At 37.6% G+C, this 26749-nt stretch overlaps 1 protein-coding gene across 2 annotated transcripts in view; it reads left to right on the forward strand.

The window, feature by feature from the left end:
• The first annotated feature begins 7633 nt into the window (after nucleotides 1–7633).
• Nucleotides 7634–26749, forward strand: part of TES (testin LIM domain protein) — a 48491-nt gene continuing 29375 nt past the window's right edge. Inside the window, exon 1 of one of the 2 annotated variants that reach the window (XM_003808656.7) lies at nucleotides 7634–8080. In XM_003808656.7, the coding sequence (XP_003808704.1) occupies nucleotides 8054–8080 (27 nt within the window). In that variant the 5' untranslated portion in view covers nucleotides 7634–8053. Of the gene's footprint in view, nucleotides 8081–20097; nucleotides 20364–26749 lie in introns of those variants that run through there. The other variant, XM_063606357.1, reaches the window with a different exon arrangement.

Genomic DNA, 26749 nt, shown 5'->3' on the forward strand with positions numbered 1-26749 from the left:
TAGATTAGCTTCTTTCTTCTACACCTCAAATCCTGGTTGTCAAGATGACAGGGGATGATAAAATTAGACTATCCCCTGATTACTCATTTGTCTTACTTCCTATTATATGCATAGCAGCAGATTACTAATGCTAATATTACCACCAATATGAATATTGAAAGTCTGTTAAAATTTTTATATGCTTTCCTCTCATTTTATTTTAATTATATCTACATTGTCAGATCATATGGTTAATATACATTGCACTCCTTCTTGTTCCTCATTTAGTTTTTGTTCTATAGGAGTTGTCTATATAGTTAACACTCACCTCCTTATTCCAATATCTCTCCAGTAACTTTGGTTGTCTGAAGCTCATTCTCTATAGATTCCTCATAAAGGGCTGATTGGACCAATATTTCTTGAGTTCTCGTATGTTGATAAAAGTTTGTCTGTGTCCTTTACACTTGAAAGTCACTTCACATAAAATCCTTGGCTCACAGTATCTTTCCTAAATATCTTGTTTGTCCATTTTTTTCTGACCTAAAGGGATTACTATGTCAGGTGATAATATAATTTTCTTTCTAAGTTACATACACTTTAAAAAATCTAAATACCCAAAGGATTTTTCCCCCCATTCTTCAAAGTCCAGTAATTTTACTAGATTATGCTTTGGTATTGATTTTTCTGAGTTGATAGTGTCAGGTATGTAGAGCAATCTTTCAATATCTAGTTTTAAATCTTTTTTTAATTCAAGAAATACTTCTTTAATATAGCTCTTAGTATTTGTTTTTTTCCTTTGGTTTGGTTTTCTTCTTCAGGGATTCCTATCATCCTTGTGTTTCATCTTTTTAGTCTATTTTCAATACTTGTTACTTTCTCTAGACTGCATCTTTTGTAAATATTCTTCTTCTCTTTTGCCTTGTATTGGTCTTAGCCATTATCAGTTTTTTGCTCTTTTATTCTTTTACTTTAGTCTTCATTTTGTTAATATTGTTTTCTTCATTTCTAATTTTTTCCTAAGTTCTCTCACCTCACTTCTTAGTTTTTCTAATTCTGATTTGTGTGATCCTTTACATATATTATCTTGTTAATGCCTTTTAGCTTGTTCTAAAATAATAGCCTATAGTTTTGTTTTGTGGACACATTTTTCTGATTCTATTTCACTATCTGTAGTGATGTTATGCTGCTCCTTTTTTCTCTTTTTTTGTTATGACAACTTTGTATGGAATTTGATCTTGATAATTTGCTGTTGCTCATTTTCATGTGGTATTAGTTTTCCTGAACTTTTATAATAATGCAAGGTTCAGAAAATCTTGCCCAACTTAGCTCCATCTTTCTTTGTTTTTATTTTATTTATTTATTTAATTTATTTATTTGAGACGGAGTTTTGCTCTTGTTGCTCGGGCTGGAGTATAATGGTGTGATTTTGGCTCACTGCAATCTCTGCCTCCTGGGTTCAAACGATTCTCCTGTCTCAGCCTTTTGAGTAGCTGGGATTACAGGCATGCACCACCATGCCTGGCTAATTTTGTATTTTGAGTAGAGACAGGGTTTCACCACATTGGTCAGGCTGGTCTTGAACTCCTGACCTCAGGTTATCCTCCCGCCTTGGCCTCCCAAAGTGTTTGGATTACAGGCGTGAGCCACCGCGCCTGGCCTCCTTGTTTTTATAAAGTGCTAAAAATAAAAATAAATAAAAAATACAGCAGTACTTTTGAGATTTCCTGATACTGCTCCCCTCTCTGGCTGTTGAACATTTGAAGCATGGCCAGTGTGACTGAGAAGCCAAATTTTAAATTTTAATTAATTTTAACTAATTAAAACAAATAAAATTAATTAAAATTGAAATAACCACGTGCAGTTAGTGGCTACTAAATTGGATGGCGCCCTTCTAGACTTCTTTCCATTGCCTCTACTGCCCCATCCTGCTCAATTTTGATTTCTCTCTAAGCAATTTCTGATTGTGGAAACTTGTCCTAGAAGAGAGTCCTGGAGGGTCAGCTTTGACATAGCACAAGGGCTAGATGGCTTAATTCCCTCCCTTCGATCCTTTTTACTTTTCCAGCTGCTATTATAAAATTGGCCTGAAACGCTTTACAATAAATAACTGGAGGAGAGCATTCTAGTTCTTCCATCCATCAGACACCATTCCATTATTTTCTTCCCTCCTCAAAACATAATCTTTTATGCATATATGTCTTGTGACTTTCGGTGGTTTGCCCTCACCTCTTGTGTTCTGGGGTTTATGAAGGTACCTTATTACCGAGTTTTATTGTAAAGTTTATCCCTGGGCATTTGGTTTTGCTAATTAGTGGATCTGGTTTTTGTTTGTTTGTTTATTTCTTAATGTAGATTTTCGTAGAGATTGAAAATTACACAGACACTCCTCTGTCCCCCTAAAATGCTTGAAATAATGTATTTTTAAATAAGGTTTTTCCATTTAAAATAGTCATACTAATCATGGAATATTTTTAAAAGGAGGAAAGAAATCCCCATGGACCCACCAATCAAAAGCAAACTGCAGGTGACATTTTAGTGTATTTCCCTCATGTTCTTTTTCTATAGCTGTGAGCATACTGTATATACAATTCCATATTATATTCTGTTCTTATAACATTATAATTGTTTTCCATTACAAACATTCCTAAGTATCATTGATCAGTAACTATGCTAAATCTGTCATGTGGCTCATCCATTATTTACTTAGTCAATCCCCAATTTTTGGTCAATTAAAAAAGTTATGGGATATTAGTTTGCTCTAAGCTACATTGGCACCTATTTTCTTTAAAAAATATCCCTAGAGAACAACCTGTAATCTTATACAACCTGCTAATGAGGAATAATAGCTGTGTCAGGCTCACAAAGGAGTTCCTATGACAGGTGTTAATAAATGATTAACATCTCTAAAGAGGCCTCCTGGGACCACATTAATAATTGATGAGACAGGTGTATCATTTTCATCTTGAAATGTTTACCTCATCTAGTATAGAAAAGTTTTCAATAATTATTTTCCCTGGCATATGTAGTGTTTACTCTGTATGTGTATTTATGTGTGTACATGTATATATGTTTATGTATGTGTACTTGTGTATGTAGCATCATCTGTATCTTCAGCCCTGATGTTTCTTCTGTCCACCAGACTCATATCCTATTGGCCTTGCCAAATCAATACACACAAAACAAAACCCATTATCTTTCTCAATCAAATTTTCTTCTCCTCTTTTGTTTCCTACCTTAAGGTGTGTGTTATATCCACAAAATTGGTCACCCAAAATAGATTCCTAAGAGATAGAAAATAGAATCCTAATGGATTCCTTATCCTCTCTCTTTTCAAGAATCAGTCAAGTCCAATATTTTCTACCTGTTTAATATCATTGATAAATCCTTCTAACTCTCCACAGTCATTGCTACTGCTTTACTTTGGCCCTCATCATATTTCTTGTGGGCTACAGCTAGAATCTCCTGATTAATCTTCCATTCTTTAGACTTGTCCCATTCATTATCTACCCCCATTCCTAGCAATAAAATAAACATCTACAACTTTTTGCCCAAGTGGGGTTTCTGTAATTTAAATAGTTTTTGAAATGTTCAGAAACATTGAGTACACCAGAACACACAGAGGGGAACAATAGACAATGGTATCTACTTGAGGGTAGAGGGTGGGAGGAGGGTGAGGTTCAAAAAGATACCAATTGAGTACTATGCTCACTACCTGGCTGATGAAATCATTTGTAAACCAAACCCCAGCAACATGCAATTTAATCATGTAACAAACCTGCAGATGTACTCCCAAACCTATAATAAAAGTCAAGGGAAAAAGTTCTCCAATATCGACAGAAAGAAAAATCTTCTGCTTGTACTTACTAAGCCTCTTCCTTTGCTAATTTCCTTATAACATCTGAAACAGAGATAGATATCTTTGGAGGCATTTGGAAAACTCTTATTACTCCCTCTCTGTGAGATTTGTCCTACCTATAAGTTTGGGCTTTAGTCTATGTGTTGTCCTTTGTGTCTCTTAACTGGCACCAGCTTCAGCTAATTGAATCAGAAGTTTAAGCTTATCCAAGCTGGGCTATTTAAAGTCTTTTTGTTAGAGGGGTTGAAATCCCAAACTGGGTATTTTGCTTGAACTAAGGTGATGTCAATTAATGAGCTGAGACTGCCTTTATTGGTTGCCCATGTGTGCAGGAAAACAGAGTCTTCAAAGAGAAAGAACTAAAGCTGGTGGAGGCCAAGCAGCAAGATGAGAGACCACGTAACCCCAGTGAAGGAGTAGATTCCTTGTTCCAGATGTTGGCAAGTGCCTGGTCTAGTCGCAGATGCATCTGGCCCTTGAGTTTTGCAACATGCCTCTGTATCCTTAAAATAAAATGCCATCTTTTTAAAAGTAAACTAGCTCGAGGGTTACTATTACTTGTGATATGGTTTGTATATTTGTCCCCACCCAAATCTCATGTTGAATTGTAATCCCTAATGCTGGAGGTAGGGCCCAATGGGAGGTGTTTGGATCATGAGTGGCTTGGGCCATCCCTTTGGTAATAAATGAGCATTCTCTCTGAGTTCACAGGGGAGCTGGTCATTTAAAATTGTGTGGCACACCTCATCCTCCCCCCACACACATTCTGTCTCTCTTGCTCCTACTTTTACCATGTGAAGTGCTTTCTCCCACTTTGCCTTCTGCCATGATTGTAAGCTTCCTGAGGCCTCTCCAGAAGCCAATGCAGAAGGTATGCTTCCTGTACAGCCTGTAGAACTGTGAGCTAATTAAACCTCTTTTCTTTATAAATTACCCAGTCTCAGGTATTTCTTTATAGTAGTGCAAGAACGGCCTAATATAACTTGCAATCAAGAGTTTTAACTAAGACACTTATTCATCTTCCAAGACTAAGCCAAGGTTACTCTTTTCTAAAGATTTTACAAATCCCAATACCACCTTCTCCCTGGCTCTCACGTGTGCTTCCCTCTACCTATAACATTTCATTACTCTTACACACCTGCTACTCCCATACTAATCTGTAAACTGCTTAAGAACAAAGGGAATGTCTTATGTATTTTTACATCTCTCCAGTGATGAAGGGTACATAAATGTTTAACACATTTCCCTCATCGGATATTGTAATTTGATAGCATAGAAACTGAATTTAACCTGAATAAATATTTTGTTTGGCCTATACAGAGAACTTCGGTCTCTCTCTCTCTCCTCTGTCTCTGTCTCTGTCTGTCTCTCTCTCTGTGTGTGCCTGCACACGTGTAAAATCTGGTATTTTCATTTACTTCTCTAAAGATAAAGATCTTAAGACCATTCCTTAGTATTATCCAGTATAGTATACTGATTTCCTCTCTACTTGATTGAAACAGCAGAGTTGGGCATTTATTTGGCTGATGTGTCCATAAGTTTTGTGGAAAAGTCAAGTCCAACATTGACTAAAGCACTCTGGTAGAAACAAAGGGAGATAAAATTATAAAGTAATATCTTTCCCCACAACTGCACCAAAAATGCACTTTCCAAAGTCACCAACGATCTCCTTTTTGTTAAATCCGAAGGGCATTTGACCCTTTTCTACAATTTGACATTGTTAACTAATTTCTTCTTCAATTTCCTTTCTTGCTTTTAGGGATTTGACTCCTAATTTTTTTCTTACCCTTAATCTAGCCCTTATCTCTTTTATGTGGTTCTCTTGCTCAGCCTTGCTCACTTGGTGTCTTTGATATTCTTCTCTTTTATTTTACTGTCTCCGAGGCTCATCTCACTTCTTGGCCTTTAATTATTTATTTATGTAGGATGCGAACTCCTAAATCAGCATTCAAGATGTATATTTGGATACTCATTTCAATGTCTCAGTCTCAAACTCAATATATTAAAAGTTGTATCCTTTATGTCCACCACCAGCCCCAAAGAATGCACAACTGAACAAAACCCTGACCATCATCCTATATTTTCTCTCTTTCTGAGCTATCCATAGAGGTAATCAAGATAGAAATGTGTGCCATCTTCTATTCATTCCACTGTCATCAACTACATGTACTCATCAAACCATGCCAGTTCTACCTCCTTAATAACTGTAGCTTAACACCTGAATAACTGAACAAAAACTTACAATTTAATTCTCTTAACACTTATCTACCTCAATTTTATTTTTATAATTTATACATAATCTATAATTATTTTTATATAATTGGCACAGTGATAATTCCAGATAAAACTCACTGAATTTCTATTTCCATCCTTGCCAATGATACACACACACACTGTAATGCTGAGAGGGTTGGGAAGGAAGAATGAGAGAAAGGCAGAAGTTGACAGTTAAAAAAAAAAAGTTTCCAGATGGTTTTCTTAGTGTCATCTCTGCAACCTCATCAAATAAGGGTCCAAAATTTATGTTACAACATTTGTTTGATGCCTTATTTAAATTGCTTTACTGGACATTTTCCATCTGTTAAGCTCTCTGAAAGAAACAAAATTGCCTTGTCATAGCTAGACCTCATGATCCTGTACACTTACAACGGGCAGACTTTGCAGGGGCCCACACCTTTCAAGGTGGTTTGGGAAAATGATACAGAAAAGTTTTACATCAGCTGAAAAGAAAAATGCATAACTCATTTTGGTAATTTCGGTTTTAATTCTTAATAGGATAAAGGAAACATGCACATTATAAATCAATGCTCTGTGTTAACAAATAATCAAGTAAGCAGAGTTGCAAGTATTGGCTAAAATGAATTTTGGATATTTTTAGCTACCAAATTTCTCGAGGCAAGGCAGACATACATCTGGACCTGAATATCTGCATTATTAGGGAATTTTTGTTTGTTTGTTTTATATTGTTTTGTTATTTTTAAAAGTAGGTGCCAAATTAGGTCACCTGCTGTCTGGGCAATGTTATTTTTTGCCATAACCACAAATTGAAGAAAATTGACCACTCTTTTTCCTTAGTCAACATGCTGTGCTTCCAGCCGCAAACATCTTTGAGCAGTTGTTTAGATTCATGAGCAATGCCTCTGTCCCCAACAGGCTAAGACATTAGGCAGGTCCCTGCACCTCTGGAGTCCTCAGTTCCCTGCAAAGTGAGGAAGCTAGACTAAGTAATCGTTAGGCTCCCTTCCAGACCGACCAATCTGATGGTATTAGATGCAATTGCTCCTGAATTAGGGCATGAAATGAATTCAGCTTTGGTGCACCAATGTGATGACTGTTTCATCAAAGCCTGAGCACGCGATAGGCCTAGCACCATCTCACACAGAGACAAAGGGCAACCCTCTGCTTCCAAAGGAATGACACAACCTGTTTCTGAAGTGATTCACATCATCTTTACTTTTGAACAACCCAATGCTCAGAAAACAATCTAAGAATCTTTGCTGACTTTAGGGATGTAAGATACGGTTTCTTGACAGTATTTGGGATTGTGGAAAAAAGTAATTGAGGAAAGGGCATCTCCACAACGCAATATTGAATTTAGTGCCCAAGGTCCATCACAGGAATCCCTAACGATCCCTACAATCTCTCTCTCTCTCTCTTTTTTTTTTCTCTCTTTGCCCTGAAAATAAACTGAGAAGTTAGTATTGGGATAACTATTCCCCTTGACCCAAATAAAAAGTCCTGGGCAAACACAGGTACAAATTGCCAAATGGAAAAAGTTCTTCTCCATCTTCAGCTAGAGGGAGGCTGGATCCCAGCTCTTTAGAAGCCGGCCCGTGGACGCCCAGAGAATCCCTTCGGAGACCAGGTCAGGGTCACTGAGCTTGCCCAGCACGGCGCCGCCCCGGACGCGGCCCCGCCCCTCACCTTGCCAGCGCCGCGCTCGGGCCGCGAAGGTGCGTGCGGCGCTCGGTGATTGGCGGCGGCCCGGAGCTGCACGGCTGCCATTGGCTGCCCGGCCCTCTTTGTTCCCGGGTCCGGGCCGCAGGGCGGCTGCGGCGGACTGGGCGGCGGAAGTTCGACGGCGCCGGGCGAGTGGCTGTTGAGCGGCGGCGCGGGAGTTCCGCAGGTTCCCCGTGTCCGCAGCGGAGCCGGAGGCCAGCTGAGCCCGGCCGTGGGATCCCGGATAGGAGGAGGAGGGGACCCACAGGACGCGTAAACATGGACCTGGAAAACAAAATGAAGAAGGTAGGGGGGCGCTCGTGGCGGGCGGCGGCTGCTTCACCTGCGCGGGTCGCGCGGCGCGCGGCGGCCGGAGGTGCCGAGGTGGGTGGGGCTCGCGGGCCCCCCGGTGTGAGCCCGGCTCTGGGTCTGCGGTGCCCCGGGCCCAGGGACCCGGCCCCCTGGGTAGAGGAGGTGCTCGGCGGCCCCGCCAGCTCCCCAAACTCGGGAGCGACAGAATTGGAAGCGCGAGCGAGGGCGGGCGCGGGACTCTTCTCTCCAGTCTCACGGAGTCCCAGTGGTTGGAGGTGTTGGAAACTTAAGATGTTTCAGCTCTGCCTGTGCCTCCTCAAAAGGAAAGGACGAGCTTAGGGCGAGTGCGGGCGAGACCGTGACACTTCCTGGCTCAGGAAGTTCAACTTCATTAAGCCTTTGTGGTTTGGGGCTCTGCTGTGCTTTGACAGCTCTGATCTCCTCCCTTCGAGCTTGGCTGCCTGGGGCGCTCTAAAATGAGTGTTGATTTAATGCACTGCCTTCGCACCCGTGCTGGTGATAACTTCTAATGTGATTTTTTTTTCGGTCATTCATTACTTGTCTACCGACCGAGGCGGTGCCTCCCTCTTAGGGAATTATCTGTCAAAGAGCGCATTCTCCCTGTTTGGCAGGTAGTCCCAAAGGGCGGTTGTCACCAGCGTCTCAGCGCAGGGAGACATTTTCAGCCTGGCTGCTGCCTCGCAGGCACTGGAACCGACGGCCCTACCTGAGCCACTCCCGGGTTATGCGGAGCCTGGTGTCGCCTGGGAGAAAAGGGTGGGGACCAGACTATGACTCAGAAGGAATGCTGATGTCACATTCGAGTGAATTGCCCTGTGCGAAAGTTCTCCTCGTTCCAGGGGATTTGCTCATGTTTTACTTTGTGGTAAATTTAAGCTAGCTGTCCCTTATCAAATAGAGAAGTTTTGCAGAGAGAGAAAACAGTTTTTGTTTTTCTCGTACTCATGGTTTCTAATATTCTTATTTTATCTTCTAAACACAAAGTTTTTGACTTGAGCATTAATTCTATTTTATGCCCAGAACTGGATTTTTGAAAGTGGATACAAAATATTGTGTTAGGACTGCCGAGTTTTCGGTTAGGAAGCTATTGACCAATAAAAACTGGAAATGAGAAAACAGTTTTTTTTCATTCCTTGAGACTAAAATTCTCAAGCACTCAAAAAGGTATCCAAGAACAGAAAAACATAAATTGTTAATGGTAGCGTGATTGCATTCTATTCTCTTCCCATTTGGTTTCTTTCTTTTTTTCTTTTAAATAACTGTAATATTTTTGGTTAATCTTGCTTGTCATGGGGGAAAAGCGGGGAAAGCATTTTGCCCGCTTAGCTTTCTGTTGATGAATACTACTCTCATTTAGTTTTCAAGTAGGTAAGAGCTACTTAATTTAGTACTTGTCTAAAACTTGGGGGGTCTTGTCCTTGCTTTTAAGTATTTATTTGAAGACAGTTTTGCAAAAGTAAACATATTTTGGGCTGGCAAGGATGAACAGGTGAAGCACAGGATTTTTAGGGTAATGACACTATTCTGTATGATACTATAAAATGGCGGATACATGTAATTATTCATTAATCAAAATCCATAGAATGTAGAACACCAAGAGTAAACCCTAATGTAAACTATGTATGTTGGGGATAATGATGTGTCATTGTGTTTCATCACTTGTAACAAATGTACTGCACTGATACGGGTTGTTGGTAGTCCGGGAGGCTGCTGGAGACAGGAAGGCATGGGGGAGGTACATGGGAACTTCGAATTTTCTGCTCAATTTTGCTGTGAAGCTAAAAAATGCTTTAAAAAACAAAGTCTGTTTAATAGGGGGAGAAAAATCAAAGACATTTTTGAAACTTTTTGAGACAAGGAGTAATTCTGAGGGAAGAAGTTCAAACTTAAAAATTGTATGTGCTTGCAAAGGAAAAATCCAGACGTTGTTTATAAACAATTTCCTTAGAGTTTGAAAATGTGGATTATGATAAATAATGCCCTTGACATATGGTGTAATTTTCCTCGTTTATCCCCCACTTTACTTTTAAACGTTATATTTTCAGCCAAGAATCTTAACTTTCTCTAATCCTCCTCTTCTCCGCCTCTACCACCCCAGAAAGAATTCCATAAATTAAAGGTTTTAGAGAGAATCCCATGATATAACAAATCCCTGTTTCACTACGTTGTCTTCACTGATGATTCTTAGAATCCTCAACTGGTAAATTGGAAGCTATTAAAAAACCGCAGAGATGTGCCGTATGACTCCAATTTGTGAGTCCCTTAATAGACTTGATATTCTAACAAAAAGTTTCCCAGTACAAAATTTGGAAATCTCAGGAATGTATTTCACAATCTTAGCCATACTCTTAAAAAGAAATTTATGTTCCTTTTAGCAATTGTTTTCTAACACGTCCAAAGAAGGAAATATTACAAGACTATCTGATTTACCAGCAGAGTCCTCACCCTATTTTGGTACCTAGTTTTCAAGTCTCCTTTCTTTTTGACTCAGTTATTCAAGAAAATTTATAGTTTGAATGTACCTTGAGAAAAGGAAGATTAAAAGTTGGAACAAAGATACAACCATTTAAATACAACTAATATGACTTCTGTTTTAAGATGTATGACATTTTTTCCTTCTAAAACTTTTACATTGTTGATTTCATGAGGAATTTCTTCCAGACAGATGAAAAGCATCATTGTTCCACATTAACATTTCATGTTTAAAGATTTAAAGAGGACTGTCTTTATTAAACAGTGATTGAGATAGATGATACTATTCTAAAATTCTTGGTTTGTGAAAGGAAAGCTCGTCCACATCAGTTGTACAAATTGGGATTAATTACCAGTTAAATCCCACCATCACAAAGACAAGGGGTTTTTATAATTAGATTTTGCTATATTTTGTTTTGTTTGAAGTAAGCGAGCTGTTGCTAGGATGTGGGAGCTAGTTTGGTTATACAAAGTTTTTGTTTTAATAATACTTTAGAACAGAATTGATTCTATGTCCTTGCCCTGTCTTCTGAGTTACACATCTAGACCTCTTTTTTATTTTTTAAGTTTCATCTTAATTGGCTTTGTGTCAGTATGGTCCATGTCTGCTTGGGAAAAACAGTGGACTTTGAGAAGCAGAAACAGTCTCATTTTGCGGTGAATGGTAAATCATGGCCAACAGCCAGCTGTTTTCCTCTTTCCTTTCTGTGTTACTCTCCCATGAGAATTATTTTTTTTCAATTAAGAACATACCAACAGAGAAAGAGAACTACAATAATTTCCCTTTTACTGCCTGGAATTGCTGCAGGGCTTTTTCATTTTACCATGTTCATTTTTTCTCTCCTCTAACCCCTTTATTTTGATTAATCCTAATATTTTGCATACTTTTCTTAAGACTCTTATTTCTTTAATTTTACTTTTTAAAAATATGATGCATTTTAAAGATTACATGTTACTAAAAATCCCCTTTCTCTGTATCCAAACTTGTTTTCAAAACTTTTGTCATTAGCCAAAAAAGCATAGTGAAACCAAATGAATACTATTGGAAAAAGGACTAAACTACAAAGATTATTTCCATTGGAAATTAGAATGAGTTATTTGCCTTAGGTAGCCCCTGGTTGAAGTGGAAAAGGCAATATATGGTGACCTGGATGCTCACATCTACAATTGCATTCCAGGCTTGAAGCCATTCTTGCTGCAAGAACCATTGGCAAGACTAAGGGTAAAGGTAGGGCAAGGCACATCCACGGCTTTGCTTTAGAGGTGTTCTGCCTCTCAGAACAAGTGCAGAAGAAAATGAGTGGTCCTCGGCCAGGCTTTTATAAAACTATTCTAACCCATGGTGTGATTCATTACATTGGCAGAATATGAAAAGTCCCTTTCTCTTAATTGTCCTGAATATTGGTTGGAGAAAAAAACTATAGTAGGTTTTCTATTGATTCTGTTCCTTTATGCTGTCCTATGAAGTAGAAATAGGAATTTATATTGCTACTGGCTATTACCTATGTCCCATCAACTCACCCCATGACTTTGCTTGTGCATGCCCATACTCCATCTACAGTTCTAAATTTTTTCCATCCTTCAAGGACCAACCCTTCACACTGCACACTCCTCTAGGAAATCTTTCTCCATGCTGCCACCTAGATGAAAAATATTTTCTCCTTTTCTCCTGAATTCCCAAAACATGTTATTGGTAACACTTAGGACACTAATCACTCTCCACCTCTGGATTATACTTATCTGTTGTATGTTTCACCTTCTTACCTTGCTTACAAACTTCTTGAGAGATGCATCCATATCCTGTTACACTTACGTGGTTATTTTGTTTGCTGTTCAAAGCAACCTTAGGAAGTAGGCCTTAGCCCCATTTTCAGGATGAAGAAACTAAAAGTTTAGATAGCGTAATCCGAAACCTTACTATAGAGAACTTTACTATGAACTTGAACCATAATCTGAAGAATCCATGCTGCTTCCATCATGCCAACTAGGCCGAGTCTTATATTCTTCATCTTGCTCACTAAATATATGTGGAATGATAACTGTTATAAAAAGAGAAATAAAATAAGGTACATTTCAACACTTTCACTCATTTTTTAAAGGAATTATATTTGAGGAAGTGGTTTATATTCCAATAAAATCACCATCCTGCTAGTTTTCTACATTTTGTTTCTACTTTGTCCATGTTGTATGTATTCCCTTTAGTGTAAGTTGCCATTGACATTCTTTGGGCAGAGGCAAAGTATACGAAAAGTAAAAGTATTGTGAAAAGGAATTTCTGGGAAACTTCTACAGTCAAAGAAATAGCATAAACTCCAATAATATTCTGTACCTTATCTTCTAAGATTCTCCCAACTTCCTGACTTTTGGTGTGAGCCAATGGTAATGCTGTCTCCTAACTATGTAAAATGGCCCTAGGTAACAGTGACCCTGTATTTGGCTCTTTGTTTTGTTAAGTTTAACCAATGGCATCTGGAACTATAAAGGGATGCTCATGGTCTTTTCTCGTGTTGAGCTCTGCAGTTGAGAGAACGCCTTACACATAGCATGAGTAGGCGAAACCTCTTTTCCCTAGTAGCAAAGTGTTCAGAGTGCCTCTGGAGTGGCAGACCAGACAGCTAAGAATGGAGCAGCTAAAAAGAAACAAAAAACAAACAAAAAACCTCTTAATATTGGGAGAACTATTTTTTTGTTTTAATTTCCCATTCTTCATGCAAAAACATTTCTTATGAAGCTGAGAAGCTGTGGGAAACACCAAAATGATCAGATATTTCATGAGGCTCTCATGGAGCTCCAGAGTGACATCCAGCATTGTTAGCATGCGATCAACATCATAGAACATCAGTGTGCAACACGAGTTACCAAGAGGGGCTTTCTTAGTGGAAAGAGAGTGATAAATTGGTAACATGGAAGCTACTTCCTGTGTTCTTTTTCTGAGAACTAGAAGAAGGAATACAAGTTGGCCCCATGCTAATGTGTATATACCTTTTTTACATACCAATCACTAGTGTGTTTAGAAATTAGGAAAGGTCAGTAAGTCTCCAGTATATATAAACATCTATAGTGTATGGAAAGGTCTTCCATAGTGTATCCATTTTCTCACTTCCATTTATCAGTATATTTAAAATTGCCCTAAGCTGAGAGTTGGTAGATCCGAGTCCACTATTTTTTGTGATATTAACCACTTTGGCTATCAATTTCTATTTATATAAAAATCAGTAGGGGAACCAGATGATTTCTGAGGTTTCTCCAAGTCCTGTGACTCTTTGATCGTGGGAAATAATATCAGTAGTCTACCACGTGTAATGTTCCACAGTGCTTTAAAATCACACAAACGAAGAACGTATAAATATATGTATAAATATATACATAAAGGAGATGGCATAGTTTAAATGTTAGTGAATTCCATGAAGAACCTATAGATTGAACCAAATAATTTTTTTCCACAAATCTTAGCTATTTTCAACTTGTTTGTACTTAATTTTCATAATATTTGTGGAGGTATTTGAAGATATTAGGTTAAGTTTAATTAATTTAAATCTGTAGTATAAGGCTCTGAAGGCTGTAATAGTGTGGGTCCCATAAGTCTAGGAGTGATGTATTACTTACCTTGGTATTTAATTATGGGAAAACGAAAAATAATGGAAGATTTATTTTCTTTAAAAGTTATCTCTCTCAAAATAAGGCTGTTAAAATAATTTTAAAAGATTTAAAAAAAACTATATGAGTGCTTTTTTACGTACCATGCACTGTTCTAGACTCTGGGGTTATAGTAGTGAACAAGAATGACACTGAACTTAAGCTTGTATCATAGAATTATGCTATTGCAAGTGTTGATAGAGCAATGTAAACATTGAAAGTAAGCACAACTGGGATTATACCCGTCAGTGAACTCTTGATAGGTTAGCAGTACACTATGTTTCTAACACAGACAGTGAGCAATTTTGATGGTGATCCCTGGGCTTGATTCTTGGTTTTGCAAACTTTGTAATTAGGGATTCTTATTTCATTTGTCTTAAGTAATAGCAAATGTAAAAGATGGGAAAATGAGAAAGCAGCTTTTATGTATTAGAATGTGAAAAAGATTATGAATGCATAAAGCTATACAAATAGACTTACACCTATAATATACACAAACTATAAGTCTTCTCCCTGACTACAAATGCCTTACAAAAGAGTCATTCTTGGATTTCCTGTTTGCAGTCATAGCTAATTTTTGTTTGGTAACTACTGCCATGGTAACCAAAATTATGATTTTAAAAGAATTGTTTATTAAATCATTAATATACAGGAAATTATTTTACTTTTTACAAGGTGGTGGTATCCAGAGAAATTATATTATTAATTATGAAATCAACTTTTTCTAGGAGAGGAAGATAAGGAAACAAAAGACTAATCAAAAACATTGCAAAACTGCATATTTTCAGGATTTTAAAGAAAAATAATTTGGTAATTGATAACTTCACTACTGTTCTTTGAGTAAATATCCATGTTTAAAATTTGCCTCAAGCACTATTAGAGGATTAAATTTAGAGGTTATGCTTTTCAACTGCCCAACTACAATCTTTGACTCTCCTACAAAAGAGCTGCCATTTAGCGTGGTTTTGTCAATTTTCTGTTCTAAGTGCCCTGTCTACCTAACATTCTAGTTAGATAATGGGGAATTAGAGCGATAAGGGTATGCATGACTATAATTTTCTAAGTATCACTGTATTTATTTTGGTCAAATTCAAAGAAGTAAAAAAGCATAGTTTAGAATTGCCAATTTCTCTGTTCCTTAGTCTGTTAGAATGGTGGGGAGTCGGCTCAGATTTGAGCATGGCTTAAAGTGGGAGAGCGTTATTAGAAGCCAGCCTAGTGGGGATTGCTGAGATCTCATCTGCTGAATGACAGCAAAGTTACTACTCTGTAAATATACTTAATCTGAAATGCTGAATTATCCTCAAACCATGAGTGATTCACCTTGTGTTTATCATTGTGACATTCTGGCCACTGTGAAAAGCTGTAAACAGGAGTTTCAGGGTGTTCATTGCATAGCTTATCTGAGCAGCGAGCCCAGCAGAAAAGATGGGCTTTCAGCCCAGCAGAAATGCCTTGATAAGGAGTCCATTAGTGCATCTCTAGCCACAATGAACTTTTCCCTTGCTTTGTTTGATGATAAAGTGATATCATGTTTCATTGAAAAATGACCATGTAGATGTTAGGTGGATTTTTGTTTTTATATGAGCACAACGTGACAGTCTTAACAGAATGAGTCACAAAGTAAGGATCAAGGATCTGATTTTTCCTTTATGAGATACTGGCCTACAATAAAAATAACTGGGGGTTAAAAAAAATTACCCTTTGTTTTTCGTAGAGAATATTAAAAGTGCAGTTTAGATTTAAAAATACAGACTCTAAACTCCATATCTATCAGTATCACCTCTTGAGCAAAATACCGATGTCACCTTTGATAGATTTTTTTTTTAAAAAAGGAAGGAAGATGAGTGAGCAAGACAGATGTGTAAGTTAACTACAGTGCTGGATAGAATGACATAAGTGCTATAATACAATTTCTTATCTGGGATGAGGAACCTTTTTATAAACAAAAATTAATCATTGGTTGATATTTTTAAAAACACAATAAAAATTTATTACTTAAAAGACAAATACAGGGCCAATTAAAAAAATTATTAAATGCAAGAGACACAAAATTACTTTAAGTATATAGTAGTTCCTAATTGCCTACTGTCAGTTTCTCTGCCTATCTCATCACAGACTAGTGACTTACAGTTTGCGAACTGCCACTTTGAGTAGCACAGCAATAATAGAAATACAAACAACTGTTATGAAGTCTTAGAAGCAGAAGTAACTAACTTTAATTGTGTGGGTTGGGATTATTTTATCAAGGAAACACCTCCTATAGAATAAAGAAGCTTTCATTAGGCAAAGAAAGCATTCCATAAGGAGGAAATAGCATGAACCAAAGGTACCTGGCTGTGAAAAGTCAGTAAAACCACCCTTGACATTTTCAGTTTTGTCTCTTCTAAAATAAAGCTAAAGTAGATGAGCTGCAGTAATTTGTAATTTTTCCACAGTACAGGTTTGAATTAAAGAGGTATGTCACTGAGCTAGTATAAGACCCTAGCCCACAGCTGAAGAGTTTCTGATCTCCCTTAACTGTGATGATTATTTAATACATTGTGTCATCTATTGAGAGAGAGGAGGAAATTTCACAGTAGAGTCTAGCTCATGTAGGCTGGTCTGGACTCTGAGCTGTGGACTGGGACCACAATGTTGCCAGGTTTTCATCCTTCTTAGATCAGTGAAGCCAACAGTAAAGGTCATGCCCAACTGCAGGAGCACCTTTTAAGCCTCTTCTTATGCCAAAGCAGTCACGTGTCCAGTTCTGAAGTCAAGGAGAGAAGTCCAGTCTAGCAACTATGAGGCTACGGCAGGGATATGATGTTGAATACTATTACGTGGGAATGAAGGATTGGGACCATTACTTCAGTCTACCACGTGTGCTATAGAGGGACAGTTGAATGTAGGGGCTTGAGGATACTTTTCTGAAGATCTTTCATGTATCAAGAGTATTCTGAGATGATATTCTGTATGGTATCAGACTACACGTTTCAAAGCAGGGTAGTTTTTGGTCATTCTGAAAAACTGTAGAGGAAAGTTAACTTTGCAGTATCCCTTACTTGATATTTAGGGTTTCCATTTTTTAATCTGGTCACTCTTCTGTTAGCTTTGAAACATAGGCCTCTCCAAATTCATTCCAGCCGGGTCATGTGACTTCCGTGTTAAACGAAGAAATGTAAAACTCATTTCTTTGGGAAATGGCAAGTTGCCTAAGGTTTTGAAGGGGAATTACAAAACATTACCTTTTATATACTGCAACAAATGGAAAATATATTCTGTGAACATTCCAATAATATGTGTTAGACTCTATCTTTGGTAACGGAATAGAAGGTTATCCCAAGATAATTGGCAGAATTTAAAGGTAAAAAGAGGCAAGACAGATTTCAGTGGCCTAACTCCACAGCTCTTTTAAGATGTCCCAGGTAAACCAGTAGTGATGTTATTCATTGTTACTTTCTCATGGACCAGATAAAATTAAGCCAGAGGGTAGGATCATCCTGTGGACCACTGTTGCCCACTTTTCTCTAACAGTTAGGGAATTTAAAGGAAGCAGCGCAGACTTTGACTTTTCCAGACATAGATTTGGATCCCACCTTTGATATTTACTCAGTAATTTGGCAACAGTTGCTCCTTGGTTTCAGAGATCTAATCTGCAAAACATGGATAGTACTTCTTTATTGGATTATTGTGAAATTAAATAAAGTAGTACATGTAAATGTTTAGAACAGTGCCTGACATATAGCAAGTACCTGGTCAGTGTTATTAATGTTCTCTGATCAGTTTTGTTTAGTTAGTTAGACCTTAGTACCAATAAGTAAACATTTTGAGAACCAGAATTGCATTAAAGTTGGGTATCAGCTTTAGAACCCTGGGTTCAGTTTTTGGCCCTGGCGTTTATTAGCTGTGTGAATTTGGGAAAGCTACTTAGCCCTGTAAACCTTAGTATCCTCATCTGAAAATGGGTTTCAACTGTCTACCTCACAGGGTTGTAAGGATAATCGAGATGAATATCTTAAAGCACAAAGTATGGTGCCTACACATAGACAATAAACAAATGTGTGGTAATCCTCTTCAAGAAATCCAATCTAGAGGGAAGAAAATCCTGCATAGATCTTCATGCTATTTAACAGACACCTGAATATATTGTCAAGAATTTTATGATGGCATGCTCTCAGTAAATTATTGCCACTTGGTGCTTTGTTGGACACAAATATCCATTTAAAGTTCGATAACTGGGGGATATATTAAATTACTGGATTTAATATATCCTTTTGCTAATTTAAAAATTTAATATATTTAATGTATCCTTTTGCTAATTTAAAAATTATTCTGATTTATATTTTTATAATGAAATTAAAATTTATAAATATTTCTGGAACTTGAGTACCTACCATGTGCCAATCGCTATGCAAAGGATTCAAAGCTGGGTATATTAGGTTCCCTGAGAAAGCACTTGATTCAACACTGCAACGTATTGTGGTCCCGTATAGGGAATTGGTATGTTTCCCTGATTGGAATCTTCCTCAGAGTTTCTGAGGTAAATTACAGAAATGGTTACTATTCTTTGCAGCACCTCCCATTAAAAAGTGGAGTCTGTTTTCCTTCCCTTTGAATCTGGACTGCTTTCTGACTTACTTGGATCAGTAGAATGTGGTAGAAGTGGTGTGTGAATCCTAAGCTTGGAGCTCAAGAGACCTTGCTTGCTTCTATTGCTCTGTTGCTGGGATTTAAGTCTTCACAGCCTCCCACAGTGAAAGCTGTGGAAGGAGTCTTACAGAAGACTATCCCCACTCTGAATTACTCTCATATTCCTCTGTACATCTGAAAGAATCAAGAATCAATGTACTGAAACTGCTCTAATTTCATTGGTGGCTTAAGATTGAGCCCACTTTCTGCTCTAGACGAATCTGATTTTGATTTTTGTGTTTGTTGTTCCATTAAAGTGAAGGAAAATTAAATTAACACGCAACTGCAATTTTATCTTAGTTGTAAATAGGTGGTATATGCATATTTTGAAAATTGTCTGATTTCCTTGAATCACTAGACAAATTTTAAATGATGTCTGTGCACCTTCTTTAGTGGTATAGTCTAAATATAGAGCAAAAAGTATGGTAATCCAAACCACTTCTCTGATACATCAGAAGTTAAAACATGGGTCAAAAATTAGTTAAGGCTCTTTGATTTATGCAGCACAACATATCAATAAACAGAATTCTTTTTTTTCCAGAATAAGGGATGGTGTGAAAAGGGTATGCAATAAATAAATAAGCAAGCATGAGGACCTGGCAGTAGGGTTCTTACATCTCTCCCTTCCTTTCCTGGTTTCCAAGACCCCTCTCCTTGCTATAAGACTTTGTTTTTGTTCTAAATGCCTGTGAATGCTAATTTGGGGCAAAAGAGAAAAACGAGAAGACTGTCTTTTTGCACCCCCTTTTCTGTTTTCTTTGCTGTCTCTGTTGGGCATTACGCTCTAGGTTTCCTTGGATCCTCCTGCTCCTCTGGGCAGCCTCCTTCAGTGAAGCCCTCAGCCAATGCCATGAGCCTTTTCTTTCATTCTCCAGTCTGTGAAAACACATCTGTACTGCCGTCTTTTTCTGCATGTGCTCCAGTTAGATAGTTAAAGAATTAGTGGCAATAAATCACTTAATTGTACAGTCAATCTACTCATCCCCTCACCCATGTATTATGATGGGTTACCCCTGAAGAAATAATACCATAGCCTTTAGGCATCGCAAGAATGATCGCACTATTCAAGTTTGGGGATAAAGAGCCTTAATTAAGACCTCTCAAAGCAGCTCTCTGTGGGATCCACCCTTTAGAAGCAGCTGTGGAGATAGTGACACAAGACCAAATTAGGAATGGTTGCCATGATCCAGATTCTTTTATGGAACTCCTACAGATGCGTTTTGGAATCAGGTTTTTAAAGTCCCTTTTATAGCAAATAAGTAGGAGGTTTTGAGGGCTGTTTATGAGCGCATTCCATTGCAGTGTCCTTCAGCGGAGCCAGAGCTCAGCCAATCCTAATTAAGAAGCAATTTCAGCTGCAGTCATTGCTTATTATAATAATTGTGACATTTTTATAGCCCTACATTGTCTTTCTCAAAGTAACGGATTCAGGAGGAGTCCTTTTCTGAGTAGAGTCCACAGAAGAGGTATTCTATTGGTAAGCATTTCAAATGACTTCCTTCATACAGTAGTATAAAAATAATTTGATAGCAGTCCGTTTGAAAAATGTTTATAAGGAACCAGCTTAAACTGATCAGATGGAATATATTTTCATCAGTCGCTTACCTAAAATAAGTACAAACCTTTTTTATTTTTTTAAAAGGGGGGCCTAAATTTCACTCCTAATAATATTGTAAGGTTACATATTAAGTTTCAAATAGATAAGTAGTACTGTGAGGGAAGGAACTGCTAACTGTAAATACTACCTAATTTGAATCAAGTAATTTTGGCTCCTGATGTCACATGGAAGTACTGAAATGTATTTTCTTTTACTTAATTCCATCTCCAGGTGGATTTATATAATAGAATTTAAAAGTTTATGTAAATCTTTTCCTATTTTTATTCTGTGTTCTTTAAGGATGACTGTGGCATAATATAAACATTGCGAAAATTTTCTCCCAAATATATTTGGTATTTTAATAATCTGGTTTGCAGCTGTCTTCTGTAACACAAGTGTGTGTGTATGTGTGTGTACCCAAGTGTGTGTAACTATATATTGAGAAAGAAAATGAGACTTAGAGGCTAAAAATCATATTCTTCCCTGTCTTCTGAAAGATCATTTCCTGGTTCTTACTGAGTGAACAACTAACAAATTGAAGGGAATAAGTATTAATGAGGAAGGAACAAAGTTCTGATTTAGATGCCCATTGGGTGAAGAGAATTTAAATATTTGAAATGGGCAAAATAAAGAGAAGTGGTAGATAAGTACCCCATATACCCCTGTTCCCCTTTATAATATGTCTGTCTCATCACAAATCACTTAGTCTTTGGATTTAAAATCAAAACAGAAAAGAGGATATAGTAGGCAGCATCTAAGATGGTTCCCAATTACTCCCACCTACTAGTAGTCACACCCTTACATATTGCCCTGCCATTGAATGCAGGCTAGCCTGATCAGTTGCCAAAAAATGAAATGTGGCAGAAGCAATGGCATCACTTCTGAGATTAGGGATTACAGCTTCTATCTTGTGGTTCTCTTGCTCTCTCTGGGATCACTTGCCCTGGGGAGAACCAGCTACCATGTCCTGAGGTACCCATGTGGACAGGCCCATGTGAGAAATCTTAGAAGTGGGTCTCTCCCTAGTCGATCCTTGCAGCCCAGCTGACCCCGATTGCAAACTTGTAAGAGACCGTAAACCTGCCCATCTACCTAAGCCACTTCCAAATTCCTCAAACCCTAAGTTTTGGGGTAGTTTGCAGCGAATACAGAGGTGTTCCATTATGAATCTAGAAATTCAGTGATTTGAAAAATTTGAAAAGAATGATATTTTGCTTCATTGCCCTGAGTACTGCATAATGTATGTAATCTTACATATAATATAGCAGATAATTTTTAGTACTAGTCATGTCTACATGTTTTGAGTAAACACCTTTCAATTTTGAAATATAATTTGTTCATTTGTATTTCTTGCTCATTCTTTTAATTTTTTTTTTCTCTTGCTGTAACATTGAAAGAGACCTATTTTGCGTCAGGACCCTGGAGATTTTTGTTGACTCACACCTCATTCTTCTGAGGGTCCCCTTGTGTGTGAATTTGTCACCTCGGGGACTTCCATTGTTAGTGTAGCTGATGTGCAGACATTCAGCTTCCTCATAATAAGTCCCAGGTTTTGCCTAGGATGGAGGAATTCCTGCCTAGCAAACAATGAGCAGTCTTTAAGATCAAAATTGATTACTCTAGAGAAGTTACAGAAGAGGAATATTACCCTTTAAATTACTATTTACCTTTTTAGTTTCAGTTTGGAGGGAAAAAAAACAGTGACTTTGTAGTGAGTGCATAGAGTTTGAGTGAGAAATGCCAAGATGCAAATCTCACTTCTGCCACTTGCTAGTTGGGTAGTCTTAGGCAAGTTAATTTCTCCAAGTCTCAATTTCCTTTTTATGAAATAGGGATGATAATACTTTTCCAATAGGTTGTTGGGGATTAAATGTGATGGTTATATGTATTTTAGCTGGCAGGTAGTAACATTTTAACAAACGGTGGTTGAGGTGTTTTTACTAACACTTCCACCATCACAACCCTCAGTGCTCATTTTTTAAAGTATAGTTAAAAACACTTCAACATATCCTGCCAAAACTAAAATTTATTATTGTTTCCTAGAATGTAGCAGGATCTATTTCTGCTCTTCTTCAAATATGTTACTGTATGTATTGAGGTATAGATGTTTTGAGTAATCAGCTACAACTTGATTACATCTCAAACTCAAGTAGAGAAATTGTCTTGATGACAATACCTTTGTCATTAACTTAATACTGTTACTGCCTTAAGAAATGTAGGGATAGATTGAGTAGGAATCATCCACTTTAATTTGTTAAAGTCCCAGAAAACTTGACCTACTACCTCCAGAATATATTTTATTACAAAATATTTAGGCAGAAAGAACACTTGTTTCCTTTTCATTCCTAACATAATAGTCTATGTGATTATTTACTGCTGTCTGTGAACAAGAAAGATTTCTGACCATTTGGCTTACAGTGGATTTCGTGATAGAGATGCATACAGGGCTTCTGGCTTTATACATCTAAGCTGAAAAGGTGAGGGGATGTGGAAATGAATCCTAGAATCTGCAGTAAATAGTTTTATTCCTGTTTCCTTATGGATGAGCCATGTTGACAACTAAAGACCCTTAACTGATTATTCTATTCTTGAGCTATAATATTTGGTCTTCAGTTAAAAATTCCATTACATTCTATTTTTAAAACTGATTTAGGAAATAGGGCTTCTTTATCAGGGCGTTCCATTTTATGACCTATCTTGAGGCACTATTTATTGGTTAGGAGCAGTCACAGCTCTGTCCCAGTTTCTCCATGTGGATAAAAATGTGGGTAGTAATAGAATCTCAGACTCTCATAAGATTGTTACGAGGTTAAAATGAGATAATCCATGTAAAATACTTAGAACCCTGCATGGCAATGTAAGTGCTCAATAAAAATCAGCTGCTGCTTTTATTATCACCACCCCTTCCAGTGTCTTTTTGTGTGTGTGTAAAAAGGCAGTGGAAGTTCCTTGGGATAAAGATATGTTATGATAAAGATTGTTTGATAATTAAAACAATTAAATAAATAAAACTTTCTAGCACTATTGTAAATCTCAGACACTGGCAGGTACTAGGAGTTCAAATATGAACAAGAAGCTCACAATCTAATGGGGGTAAATTGATGTGCACACAATCATAGTATAGTAAGGAAGGACTTAATAACACAATTTGTGCCGAGGGGATAGTTAAAGAAAGGTATCACAGAGTTACTGACATTAGAATTGAGTCTATGGGCCCAGTAGAGACAACTACTTTGGCAGATGGAGAAGAAGAGGAGCAGAGGTTCAAGCAAAGTGAAAAGCTCCGCTTAAAACAGAGAGCGGCTGGAGGGGAGTGGTGTGAGGAAGGCAGGTGGCGCCAGGCTTTAAAGGAGCTTCTTTGCATGCTAAGAAACGTGAAATTCATTGAACTTATTAAAACCATCTAGCAAGGGGCGTGTTATGATTATCTTTAGGTTGATTAAAATAATTTTGAGAATAGCAATACAACGTCATACAAAATGATCAGTTAGGAGAGTGTGGTCTCAGGATGATGTGATGTGAGTTTGAACATGAACACTCGAGTGCAGATGAGGGAGCAGACTGTGTGGTTTTTAGAAAAGAGACTAGAATTTGGAGCATAATAAGCATGGCTAGACAAGGACAAGGAGGCCTCTGGGCCCCAGGTTGGGTGACCAAGTGGGTGGTGACAACTTTGTCTTCAGTCTTCTTCTCATGTATTTTAGCCTTGAGTAAGTGAGAGATGGGAAGTTTTTGTTTTTATTAGCAAAGAAAGAGAAATGTAGCAGATTTATTAGGAATGACTAATTGTAGCTCTTAATCACACTAGTTCTTTGTATTCTTACCTAAGAAAGTTGGCAAACTAATAAAGTGTGCAACTATTTTTATATTTAAGTTTGGTTTTCTGTGTAACCTACACTTTTTATTTTATTTATTTATTTATTTTATTTATTTATTTATTGGAGATGGAGTCTCACTCTGTCACCCAGGCTGGAGTGCATGGCGTGATCTCAGCTCACTGCAACCTCTGTCCCCTGAGTTCAAGCGATTCTTCTGCCTCAGCCTCCCGAGTAGCTGGGATTACAGGCATCTATCACCGCGCCCGGCTATTTTTTGTTATTTTTTTTTTTTTAGTAGAAACGGGGTTTCACCATCTTGGCCAGGCTGGTCTTGAACTCTTGACCTCATGATCCACCCGCCTCAGCCTCCCAAAGTGCTGGGATTACAGGCATGAGCCACCGTGTCTGGCCAACCTACACTTTTTTGGTAATGCAAATCTTGTTAGAGATTTGGAAACAGGCAATGAACTAAAACAAATTTTAAATCTTGTGTCAGATCTTAATAAAAATATATTGATTGGGTGGGGGACTTCACAGATCACACTGGATTTCTAAGAGAGCCATTTGCTAAGAGGAATTATTTAGATATGTAGTTCCTTTGTCCAGAATATTTATCTGGATGAACAAAATCTAAAATGCTTCTTTAGGAGTGTAATATGAATATATATGTGTGTATATATACATGCATATGTGTGTGTATATATGATAGGTGGATAAACATGCATGCACACACACACTGAGAAAGCGGGAGTGGGAGAGAGAGATGTATATTTCATATGATCTACCTTCATTCCAATATTATTAAAGAAGTCTTAGTAATGCTTGTTTAGTAACCACATAGGATTCTTTACTCCGGAGGGAAATTTGGTTATGAAAACAGCATGAATCAGATGATCTCACCCTGAATACTGCATAATATCTTCCAGACCCAAATTGTCTCCAGATCAACTCAGACCATGTTTGAAATACCAGATGTTCCATACTCTTTTTTTTGTTTTTTTTAAGTATCTGACATGCAGTACCTTTTTCTGGGTCAGAAGGGTCACCTGAAATGTTGCCAACCTATTCGACTGCTGAAAATTATGAATATGGATACATTGATTCCATTCCCATTTCTTATTCTAAAATAAGCAGGGGATAAAAGGGTGTTTAGAGGCACAGATCATGGGAATATAAATTCAGTTTATGGAGCCTGCAGTTAAAGATACTTAAGACCTATTTGTCTATGATTCGTGTTTCACAGTAAAATTATGTAGTCACTTTTTTTTTTTTCTTAGGACCTTGATAGATAGTCTCAAAGCCTGACTGTAATTTCTCCCAATATAGTCAATCCAAAGGACCTGTTTTCTTGGACGCTGAAGAAGAAAAATTATTCTGTCATATCCTTTTATTGATGCTGGCCAGAATGTGTTACTAAAATTATATGAAGTAGACAGCTTTGAGACTTGTGCGCTTATGAAAAACATGTGTTTTTAGGCACTAAGTGTTGAGTCTGCAGGGAATACCGTATCACATTTACTGTTGAAATTATGTTAAAATAATTACGTGCTACAGGACTGAGTTTTATCATTCACAGCTTAAGTCTTTTGTTTCCTATGCATACTTTATAAAACTACTCCACCAGAGTTACAAGTGATTCTGACTTCTGAGAGTCATTAATATATTAGCTTTTTCAAATAATTATTTTCTATTTAGTGATTAAACTTTGAGCAGATGACCATGCTGAATAATAACCAAACTAAGACACAGTTAATCTGACACATGATTTGCAATAAAATTAAAAGGTATCTTGGAGCCAATGTAGTTTAATTTCCTCATTATCTAGATGAAGCCTAAAGAAGAAAGATCACTTTCAAAATCCCTGAACACGCCAGTGACACTCTGTGACCAGAACACAGTTTTCCTGACTCTCCTCCAGGGATCTTTCTACATTTTCAAAGTTCCCCGTTAGCTCTCTAGTATCTATAACTATATATATATATATATATATATATATATATATATATATATATAATCATTTCCTTAATATTTGGTAATTCTCACAACATAGATATGACATACAGGTACACCTATCTTGGTTATATTTGTCCAAGGGTCTAGATTTCACTTTCTAAACAGCTAGTTCGCCTTAGCTGAGGAGCTAAGCCTCTCTGGGCTCACCTTCCTCCCTGCCACTCTCTCTCGCACCCTGGGCATCGTTAAATAACACCTTCCCTATTTATATCCCTCACCAAGAGTTCTCCAGCCCAGACATCTGTAGACATCTTGTAGGCAGAAACTAACCTACAAGATTTGGATGTCCAAGAATAGTCATAGCCTTGGCTCTTCAGGAAAGGAGAAGAACACTAAGGAGAAGGTGTGGTCTATGCTGAGGGTAAAGAGAAGGGATGAGAAGAATTCTGGGTCCTGGACTTCAGGGAATCCTGAATACAAAGTGAATGATGGAGA

Source organism: Pan paniscus, chromosome 6 (assembly GCF_029289425.2).
Source record: "Pan paniscus chromosome 6, NHGRI_mPanPan1-v2.0_pri, whole genome shotgun sequence".
Lineage (NCBI taxonomy): Eukaryota > Metazoa > Chordata > Mammalia > Primates > Hominidae > Pan > Pan paniscus.